At 39.4% G+C, this 11,774-nt stretch overlaps 1 protein-coding gene across 6 annotated transcripts in view; it reads right to left on the bottom strand.

Annotated features, from left to right (window-relative positions):
• klc1a (kinesin light chain 1a) overlaps window positions 1-11,774 on the bottom strand; it is a 49,461-nt gene that overhangs the window by 4,395 nt on the left and 33,292 nt on the right. The window contains exons 12-15 of one of the 6 annotated variants that reach the window (XM_034111687.2): window positions 11,635-11,743; window positions 9,490-9,651; window positions 2,836-2,969; window positions 376-442 (exon numbers count right to left, since the gene is read on the bottom strand). In XM_034111687.2, the coding sequence (XP_033967578.1) occupies window positions 376-442; window positions 2,836-2,969; window positions 9,490-9,651; window positions 11,635-11,743 (472 nt within the window). Of the gene's footprint in view, window positions 1-375; window positions 443-2,835; window positions 2,970-4,641; window positions 6,423-9,489; window positions 9,652-11,634; window positions 11,744-11,774 lie in introns of those variants that run through there. The other 5 variants (XM_034111688.2, XM_034111689.2, XM_071207229.1 and 2 more) reach the window with 5 other exon arrangements.

Below are 11,774 nucleotides of genomic sequence, written 5' to 3'. Positions count from 1 at the left end.
AACTTCTTGGTAAACCAGGTGAGCTGAAGGTTCAACAATAATAATAATTAAGTATCTAATCTAAATGTAATCTAATTATATTATTTTTAATTGAAGACACAACATGTTACTACATGTTCATTCTCATTTATTTTAGTTCTTATCATCCCATGTGTACTATCTGTGTTTCTCTCTTATTCTGTTGTTGCTGTAAAACCTGAATCTCCCTACAGGAGTCAAAAAAGGTCCATCTTATCTTATCTTATCTTTAAGGAGGTGTTTCCCCTTAAATATAAGAATAGTGGGACCTTTATAGAAACTGAAATTTGACCTTTCCTTATCGGTCACCAGCAGGTTATAAACAAACTCAGATACTTGGGACCCTCGTCTCCTTACTTGGTAGTGGTCGATGGCAGCTCTGTCCGCCACGTTAAGAACGCCCAGAGAGCTCGCCCGCTTCATGCTGCACCAGCAGGGACATGCACCGGGGGGGGGGAGGTGGAAGAGAGTGAAGGTTGAGGGGTGATGTGGAGGTGAGGAGGTGAAAGGGTGAGGAGGAGGTGGAGAGTGAAGTGGTGAGAGGGGGATGTGGAGGTGAGGAGGTGAAAGGGTGAGGAGGTGGAGAGTGAAGTGGTGAGAGGGGGATGTGGAGGTGAGGATGTTTGTGTTGGTTAATAACATACATGATATTTCCACATAAATGTTAGTATCACAGAGAAATGCTTCTCACTGTGTGCATGAAAAACTGTGTTGTTGTTTCCTCTGTGGATAAACTAAAGATTAGTGGTATATTAAGAAGTGAGAAGAAAGTGACCCTATTGACGTAATGGCTTGAATTTAATGCATTGTAAGTCAAAAGTAAACCATTATGTAAGGTTTCTTATCAGAAGGTGGTACCAGCCCTTTTATTTAAGTTATCTGCGAGAGGTGTTTTTATTGATAAGCAGTTAACTCATTTATATGTCAGTGAAGATCATGCACACCAACATGCCCCCAAAAAATGATGTGAATAAAATCACTGCAGAAACGCAACCATCCTGACACGAAATTATTAATAATAATATGTGTATTACTTTTTTGACTCAAATTCAAGATTAAATACATGTTTCTGATGTTTTGCAGGTTATAACCCACTCCCTTGGAGGATAGCTTATGGTTTTGAGCAAGACACGCCTGATTGGATGTATTTTACATTTTTTGCATCTAAAACTGGCCCCATTTTCTTGGCAGGAAGCCGCAACTCTTCCCAATTTTATGGAAAGCTCTTAGGAATACCTAAAGCCTTACTAACTGAAGCACTTTGTAGGTTGTTTATCATCCCTTTGGCTTTTTCTCCCTAACTGTCAAATACAAATAAAAAGCGCTCAAGAAAGTGTTATAGGTATTTTAGGAGGTGGTTTCTTGTCGACTTGTTAAAATGAAAGTTTCTGCAGTGATTGAACATCACAAATCGGTCGATGATGATAATTGCAGCCACATCACCATGTCCACCATCTTTAGAGCCACAAAGAGCAGAGAGGAAACAGAGACCAGGGAGCATACAGATGAGGCATGCAAGTCCAAACAGTCAAATGAACACATTTATTCATAAATAAAAATTCAATAACAAAAAAAAACAGCCATGCAGACAGGTTGGTTTTCCAGGAATTCACAAAGAAAATAATAAAATCCAAGGAGTAAAACGGAACTATATTTCAAAACAAATTGAAATAAATAGTCCCAAAGCCAAACAATACAATAAATAGGTGTAACTATTAGTGGTTAAAACAAAATAAAAGAGTTCCACAGGCATAACGAGCATTAAGGCGTTTCACAAGCAGACTTTAGTTTGTTTCCGTTGCAGTTTCTACACGTCGCCCGTCACAGAAAGAGAGTTTGAAACAGTTGCATAATTTTCCCATTTCATCGGTACTTCTGCACACCGCTCAGTTACAGTTTCCTTTGGTCACTTTAATCATGCTCAGGTTTGATCACTCGGAGGAATATTAGGACCACTGTAAGGAACAGTTTCAAAATGACTTAAAGGATTAAGTAATAATTTAAAGAAAAACTATGATAATAAAAGAAAATATTGTTTTTGGAAAAAAAAGTCAACAATTTACAAGAATAGGTCGATTTCTTTTTATCAGAAAAAAGGCTGTAATATTTGTAATTGTAGCAAAGACACCGTTTTCTTGAAATACAAAACATTTTACCACTTTTTCTTAAAAAATTACAACTATTTAACAACTTTTTCTAAATATAAGTTTTTTCTTAAAATATAACAACTATTTATATAGAATGTATGGCAACTTGTATCTAAAAATATAATGACTTATTTTTCTTGAATTTTTACAAACTTTGACCTTAAAGTTTTGCAACTCTAATCTGTGTACGCTCAACTTTGATTAAATACTAAAAAAAAATACTTAAAAATGTTATGTATTTTGTCTCAAAGTGTTTTCATGTAATATTATAGGAACTTCTTCTCTAAATATTGCACTTATGAGTCTTTTCTTTACAGTAAATGACATTGTTATATTTTGTCTGTTTATTCCGTAAGCAACACTACTTTTTACAGTTTTTCTGAAAGTTTTTTTAACAGTGGTCCTTATATTTAATAACGGCTAGACCAAACCATGCAGAATAAAGTCACTGTCCAGAGGCAGTGGAGAACAGAGTGAACCGATGTGAGGGGAAAGGCCCAGAGTGAGTGTCAGTGAAAGCTCCCTCCATCCTTTCATGTGCAAACAGCTTAAAAGTGACTTCACCGCCAGCAAAGCACAGCGAATCCCTTCTTTCTTTTTTTGGTTAGTGCCGGCTCCTTCCTCCAGTGCATAAAGTGAGAGTCACCAGGTGCATGATGGGGATAGTTACCCAGGGTTTTTGGGCTCGCTGTCTCGGGACGAGCCGCCGCCTTTCAGCTTGCGAACGAGTTTCTCGCTGCTGCGGCGGATCGACGCTCGCAGTTTACTGAAGGAGCCGCTCCTCTTCAGAGAGCCGGAGCCATCCTGAGGGGAGAGGGCGCAGCGTTACACTCTGTCACAGTCACACATTCTTTATTTTTAAAAAGAGTGCTTTTACACACCCACACAGTCATAGAGTGTTCGTGTGGACATTAGTGTCAGACCCATGTGACCCACACAAAAAAAGATTTAAAAAAGGGTATCTTTTAGTCTATATAATTTAAAATGCTATATATGTAGGCTAAAACATCAAAGCACATTGAGTGTTAATATAAGGTTTCCTTGGGCCATAACATTTACATTTGAATGTCTCTTTGAAGTTTGAGGTTTTACTTGCAGATTTAAACAAAAGGGTTTATGGGTCAAACGCCAATATTGATCATTAAAGGGGCACGATCTTTCCAATGCAAAACACCATGTGCCTTCACGATGCAGTGACGCAGATTGATGCACATTCATTGAACCTGTGAAGTTGCCATGTGCATTGTCCTTCCAAACTGCACACTAGGGCTGCTCGATTATGGCAAAAATCATAATCTCGATTATTTGGGTCAATAATTGTAATTGAGATTATTAAATGTGATTATTCATTGACTTTGAAAACATCCATTTATTGGAGAAATAAAATGTGAACAGTATGTTTTTAACAGTTGATTACCCTGAACTTTAAGTATAATTCAACTGAAAAACTAAAAGATTTACTTTAAAAAAGTAATAAAAAAATAATCATTTTATTTCGATTACGTTGTTTTCGTAATCGTTGCAAGCCATAATCGTAATCGCGATTAAAATACGATTAATTAAGCAGCCCTACTGCACACAGATGAACTATTTATTGCGCTGCTATTTGTTAGTGTTTCACCTTCAGCTAACGGTACATGGAGTCCTTCTTGATGGGTGAAGTTAAGCTCACTTCCACCTTTACATACTTTTAAGTACCTGGATCAGTCTTTTGAAAAAGTGTTGCCTCTTATGAATTCAACAAAACCAGGATTGATGACTTATTTAGGCAGCATGCTGGCAACTCCATCTTTAACCCTCAGAACTGGGTTTAACAGGATTCTTTAGTTCATGTAAAATGACCTGGGACATGATCCATTCAAGTCAATCCCAGCCTCCATGGATGTATCAAAGCACCAGTGTTTCTGGCAGAGTAATGTTAGTTTGAGTGAAAGAAGGTGAGGCCGATAATGAAGCTGAGCATGCTGGGTACTGACGAAATACTGTAAAGAAAAAGCTAATATTTGCTGATAGTATCAATATTGGTAAATAATTAACTGTAAATCAGAAACTGTGGCTCTTTGATCAAAGAGCGAAGTTAAACAGTGAAATCGTCTTTATGAGCTAGTTTATGCTACTTAATAATCATAACCTGTTTTATGTCATGTCATCAATTCCTCTTAGTAACCAATAGGATCATTTAGCGGCACTGAATGAAGGTAATGACATCTGGAATCAACCATGGCATTACTCCTTTAGGACAAATATGTGTCTATGACCACATTTCAGATCAGGTTTTGAAGATTAAAAAGGATGTGGTGATGTAGAGATCACACAGTGTTTAATAGCCAAAGTTAGGTGTGTTATTGTGAAGTGTTTACAAAATGCTTTGAGTCAAGTTTCCAGATCTGCAGCTGAGGTTATTATTATTATTAGATATGAAGGCGCACACACACAGAAAAGAGAGGGGACACACAAAGAGGCGACAGGTTTCAGGTGAGCAAAGAGTTTAGCTTTTATTAGAAGTTAAGAAAGACAAACTGTAAGATGCACACAGGACAGGAAGGACACGCAGAAAGGTTATTAGCCAGAGCAAAGAAACAGAGACAAGAAGACTATTTTATTTCCCACGCTGATATGTATTTACAGAGATATACAGAAGGTAACAGGATGCACTGTGTTCAGGACAAAAGCTTCATTTCCCTACAAACTGACATTAAGTGCGAAATGTCACATTTATCAGATAAACTCTATTCTATTGAAGTTAATCAGATCGTGCATGAATCCTATCACCTTTAACGTGTCCTCTTGTTAAGTTTTCAACGTTAGTTTATTCTGATTTCATTGTGAACAGACGACACGCAGCAGAGACTAAAGACTAAACTCTAACAGAGCCACAATCCACGGTGCTTCTTCTCGATCATGCTGACGAGAAACGCTGATGTTATTTACAGCACGTCACAATGAGCCGTGAGTCACCACTAATGAAGGCTAGGTGTAGATGCCGAGTTAAACTGAGAGACTTCACAGATAGAAAGAGAGAGAGAGAGAGAGAGAGAGAGAGAGAGAGCGAGAGCGAGAGCGAGAGCGAGAGCGAGAGCGAGAGCGAGAGAGAGAGAGAGAGAGAGAGAGAGAGAGAGAGAGAGAGAGAGGTTAGTGTTCAAAGTATAACTCTGACCATTTCAAACCACTAATAACCAGTGACATAAGGTTTATACTATCCATTCCTTATTTTAGTGAAATGTTCTCCCCTTTTGTTGTTGTTGTTGTTGTATTCAAATCAAGTTTTATTTATATAGCACATTTATAAACTTTTTTGGTCGAGCTAAAGTGCTGTACATATAATAAAAATAGCCTACTATTAATCAATGTATTGTTTGTATCTTAATAAAGACAGAAACAAGTGATAGATTTCAGAGGCAAATCCTCACATTTCAGACATTAAACACATTTTGTTGACAACTGACTGATATGATTCGTCACTTCTGTGTCCATTGACTAATGCAGTTTTATATTACTTTCATTTTTCACATTACTCTAGCAGATGCTCAGGAGGTCACTAATGATATGATGAAGCAATGGCTAAGACACAGTAAATACAAATAAAAGGTTACTATATTATATGTTGAAATATATACACACTAGTGGTACATTTGGTATCAGATGTTGTTTAAAGCTCCAAGTAATCAAATAACAGAGCACTGTGTGTGTGTTGTTTGGGTGTTCAGGTGACAAATGGAGAGGGTTAGGCTTTAAAAGAACAAGGTAGCAGGCAGAGATTTGGTTTAAGGGCGTGCTGTTGATCTCCTCTACACATCCTCCCCAAACAGTCTATCTATGAGTCTACTGCCAATGTGAACAGAGAGGGACAGAAAGAGAGGAAGCAGAGATAAAGGACAGCAGGAACAACATGAGAAGAGTTTAGTGTTGATATAAAGAAACATCCCCCCGGTCTCTTCCCCCCACAGCAGAAGCACACAGTCCAATACAACGCTTCAAGACAGATACCGAAGCACAACGTTGGATTTAGACACACAAGCTGCCTCCACACTTCCCACTAAACCCAGCCACAGAGAGGGGTTTATTAACATTATAGCTCCGGTTAGTGAAGGATCCCCATCAAGACACCCAGAGGTGGGGGAGGAGAATAACATAGAGAGGGGGGGGGGGGGGGAGTCAGAGCTGAAGAAAACGGCAAAGCTGAAGCGTGGAGGCGAGGCGTCCGTCATGCAGAAGACAAGTTTATTTAGAACCATTACAAGGCATCTGGAGTTATGCCTGCCGGTCACACGGAGCAGGAAGAGAGAGAAACACACAGAGAGAAATAAAAGAGATGAGAGAACGTTTGAGAAGGAGGAATTTAGTGAGTGAAAAGGAGGAAGAGAAGGGGAAGAGAAACAGATTAGAGAGACTGATAAAGTTATTGAGGTCACAGATCAGACACAGTGTTTCTCCACCAGCGTGTGCGAACGAGCAGATTTCAGTATTTAGTTTCTCTGAGGCCATTTTCCACAGGCCGGTCCAAACTGCCTCTGGTCTCACCCACTAACTCGTTAACTCAGAAAAACAAAACATTTTTATTTTTCCCCAATAATTGACTTGCCAAGGTACAATCGAAGCAGATGGGTTTTCAGTTATCGACCATGCCCATCTACTCTGGTTCTTGTCATTAGGCTGGTTTATACAACACAATTATAATATTTTAATACAATATAATACTAAAACATTTCTGTTGTTCATTCTGCTTAGAGCAGGGGTGTCAAACCGCAAGGCCAGGACCATTTCCCCGGCACACAACCTTATTTGTTGTGGCCCGCAAGAGCTTGCAAAGAATATAATACATTCATTATACGATTACATGCCGCTTTACAGAAGCACGTTGCCCATAAACTACATGTCCCACAATGCATCTCATTGTGTGACATGCGCCCTGAAGAGACTTGAAATTATTTGCCCTAGACTTCTGCTTTCAGATGTATTCTGAAGTTATTACCCTAATCCGATAATAATCCAATGCAGAGGCAATAATGTCATATAATACATTATTTTATATATGTATATATATTTATATCGTCTTAAAGTTACAACCGGCCCTTTGAGTGCAACCATAATGCTAATGTGGTCCAATGAAATTGAGTTGGACACCCCTGGCTAGAGTTACTGTGTTGTGATTCACAGAGTTTCCACCAGGTGGAGCTCTAGCACAGTGTACTATGGTGGAGGGATACTGTGTCTGTATCTGAAACATTGTTGAGCACACTTACATCAACAAGAACAGATTACACTCTGTAAGAGCACCACAAAACAAACACCGAGGGGATGCCGGGAGGAGAAGGATGAGAAGCAGCCAGACGAATACTCTCTATATGATATTCTTTTGATATATGATCTGTTTCTTGCTTTTTTTATGGGGCTACATAGGAACTAAGTACTATACTGACCGTTTACATTTAAAATATCAAGTACTATTTCAGAGTTTCCTAAACCATAATATATCCAACACAATTGTACATAGACATGTAAAGGAAATGCTAAATATACACACTTGTAAAGCTAAAAACTGAATAATATTTATACATTTGATTTATTTTGTATCTACAAATGAATTAATTAAACTATTTTAGCTCTAGATTTAAGTTTATTCAATTGTTGCAGCATTGTGCATTTGATTAAATACACAATGTATTCCTCTCTGGCTGCCAACATGCTGACAAGCAAGCAAAGGAAAGACCCAAAGCTAACAAAATAAATCACACTTCTCATTCTCAGGCAGCGGGTCGTCAACAGATGCAAAGGAGAGGTTCATCAACACATAAACACACGGGTACAAACATCACAGTGGACACAGATATCACAGAAAGAGTACAGTACAGAGCCCGTGTTGAGTCAGGTGAACACACTGAAGAGTCACGCTGCTTCTCAGAGGAATTATTTATAATACAGTGAAAGGGAAACGCCCTGTGGAGAGAGCTGGAGCGGAAGTGAAAATATATTCGACAGCTTGGAAGAAAACATGTGGTTTGACAGCTACAGTGAAGCAATGGAGGGTTAAGATAAAATAACACTTTGTTTATATCCATCTCAGGTAGATCATAATAACTGTTCTTGCCAGTCTTATGTCACTTATAACAGTCTGAATCATTAAAACTGCAGAGGAACAATATGTGATTAGGCTTTTTCCTAAACCATCAAATGCAGCCCTTAAATTAAATGTAGTGTGAGTTGTGGAGAAGTTGTAGAATTGTCAATCATTTGCCTATTATTTTTTGGTCATGTAATATTGACCAAATGTATGAGAAGTTGTACATTAAGAGTTTTCAAAAAGGTTAGTATTGAATTTTTTTGTGCATTATTTACTAACTTATTATTAAACTTCCAGCTGCAGCTCTTCCAGGTCCGACAGGCAGCTTCCTGATATAAATAGGTCCAGAGATCAGCTGCTGATGTGAGATTGTCTGCAGGAGGCTGGAGGACAATAACTAGCTGATGGTGTGTATGAGGGGCGATGCTGATTGGTTGTTCAGGGTGCTATGACTACTGTTGCTAAGTGAGCAACCGCAGAAGAAAGATGGAGAGCAGCCTGCAGAGATTCTACATCTACATGTTCTTATTGCAGTCACTAGAAGCTGAGAAAATACTGCAGAGAAACGTTAGGAAAGTGGCTCTGCAGCAGCAGAGGAGTTACCACGTGAAACCACAGCGGCTTTACGGCTGGGAGAGCAGCTTTTACAGAGAGTTAGTTGGAAAGCTTTAGAAAGAGAGAGTTTAGTGGTTTACCTATGATCAAAGCACTATGTAAATGTAACACACTACAACTGAAGCACCTACTGTGAGAGACTCAACATCCAGCCAAGAAAAGCTTTTCTTTTATTAATCAAAGTGTAACAGTGAAGCTCAAGCAACAGCTACCGCAGAAGAGGATTCTGACAGTCAATCAGCAAACTACGTGTAGCAGAGTAATGACATATCTCTACTATCCCTTTTACATGTTTCTCATTTAAATAACTGTGATCACCAGAGTTAAGTAACCTCATAGTATCTTTCTTGACAGAAACCACTGGAAACCTGATTATCATTTAAATTTGTTATCTTATAATGACGACAACACGTCTACTGTACACACCCCAGCACTAGTACATAGTATATAAGTACAGCCGCTGATGCTCCAGATTTAAAAATAATGGACATCTCTCTGTAGCAACACTATATACACTGTGTCTCATACATCTATTTCAACAGGATTTTTATCCAGCGTGATCAGTTAGCATGTGGCTTCTGTCCAGAAAGGAACTGTGTATGTGTGCAGACTCTCAGATGTGTGTGTAGGGCTGTGTACTGTACTTACCCCGTTCCACTCCACGCTCATACTCACTTCCTCGCTACCGTCCTGCCCGCTCTCGTACTTCACCGTGTCGGAGGTCAAGCTCTCGCGGCTCCGCTGCTTCTCGCGGGCCTCGGGCTCGCTCAGGACCTCCGCCACGCGCTGCTTATGCACGGTGTCCAGACCCTGAGCAACACAAACACACACAATGTATACATCACTTCAGGGGACATTACATTGACTTACATGCATTTCCTGGAGACTTATCCTAACCTTAACCATAACCAACACATGCCTAACCCTAACCCTTAACAAAGTCTTCACCCTAAAATTAATGATTCCACTCATGGGGACCTCCATGTTGTCGCCATAAGGGAGGCTAGTCCCCACACGGGACTGTATAGACAGCTTTAGGTCCCCACAAGTATAGTAATGCTTGGCCACACACACACACACACACACACACACACACACACACACACACACACACACACACACACACACACACACACACACACACACACACACACACACACACACACACACACACACACACACACACATCAACACACACACACACACACACACACACACACACACTACACACACACACACACACACACACACACACACACACACCACACACACACACACACACACACACCCACACACACCACACACACACACACACACACACACACACACACACACGACAGCTGACAGGAACCAAGTCATCCAATCCAATTCATATTAAAGCTTTAGACTTTTACCACCTGCTGCACTGAACCCAGGCTCTGGCACACACTCACATTTTATATTAAGACACCAGCTGTACGAACTAATTCAGCAAAGTCAGTTACAAAAGCACAACTGGCTTCTCAAAAGGAAACTGTTAAGCAGCAAACAGAAAGCCGTTGTCTCCTCTTCCTGAGAATCAGAGCTGCCACCACTAATATGTATTCAGAATCAGAAACAGGTTTATTACAGGTAGGTTTATTACAGGTAGGTTTACACGTACGAGGAATTTGATTACACCATTAAGAGCAAACGGGAGTACTCGATAGAAGTCAATATGCTTCTTAATCTTTGTCGAAGACGTGTTGTAATTTCACTATGTCCTGTTTACAGAGTACACTTTCCCTCTTCAGCAGATTCATGAGAAAACTGCTTGCTAGTGTTAAACTCTGCAGAGTCAAGCTTTAACAATCAGATGAAGGGAAACAATAAACAAGTAGAGGGGGGCTTAAAGTTTTCATTTGAAGAATGTGCATTTAATTGCTAATTCAGTATGATTTCTCCCAAGAAACCATTTCTGTAAGGGATTTAGCTTTCTTTATAGTTAAATCTAAACAATGATCGTGTTTCCCCAGACGAATGCAAAGACATCTCCGTCTGAAGAATCAATGATTCATGGTGGAAAAACACCAGAGCAGTGACGGTGTCTGAATGTAATTGCTTGTTACTTTACCTTTATTTACATTTACCTAATGCGAACTTTGAATCTGTACTGAATATTTAAAATGCAATACATTTGTTGGACATGCATTATTTAAAATGTAAACATTACTTCAGGCGTCTTCCTCTCACAAAGTGCATGAATATTTGAAAAGCTGATTCAACACCATGATCGCCGTTCTCTATTACATGGTTAACATCTTTCCTGTTAACTAAATGACACAAAAAATGAAAAAGAACCAAAACATTTTAGAGAAATTGTCAAATCAAAATATTGATTTAAATTAATGTAATCGGATTGTAAACAGGTATAAATAATCGTATTACCAAAGCTTAACTCTCTCCAGCTAGAGAGGAACTAAATGAATCCAGTTTAATGTAACTATCATGTACTACTGCCCAACTGAGAGATGAGGATAATTACATTCTCAGATAAAATCTTAATTCAGGATAAAACCACTTTTTATCTCCAAATGAAACCCAACAAAGGCTCATAAGTAGCCCACCGTGAAAGGAGGTGAAAAACTGCCGGCTTTTCAGCGTCTCAGTTTATTATCTCATCCCTATTTTTCACTTTATTAAAGATTATCTACCTTTTTTATCTGCTATTAATTCTGAGCCGACCCTTTTTATTTAATCCCTGCAGCTTTAACACTGACAGTGACGTGTTAACTGCAGCCAGGAGTCCTGCATTATTAGTCATGGAGACCACACCTGCTTTCTGGAGCGCATGGCAGCTTCCTCCAGGGTCTCGGCCGCCTCGAACTTGCCCTGCCGCCTGTAGAGGGCGCCCAGGTTCTTCAGGGTGGTCGTCACTGTGGGGCTGAAAAACAAGGAGGAGGAACATCATAGCA

Source organism: Pseudochaenichthys georgianus, chromosome 22, assembly GCF_902827115.2.
Source record: "Pseudochaenichthys georgianus chromosome 22, fPseGeo1.2, whole genome shotgun sequence".
NCBI classification, from domain to species: domain Eukaryota; kingdom Metazoa; phylum Chordata; class Actinopteri; order Perciformes; family Channichthyidae; genus Pseudochaenichthys; species Pseudochaenichthys georgianus.
This window is presented reverse-complemented; position numbering and strand designations above follow the sequence as displayed.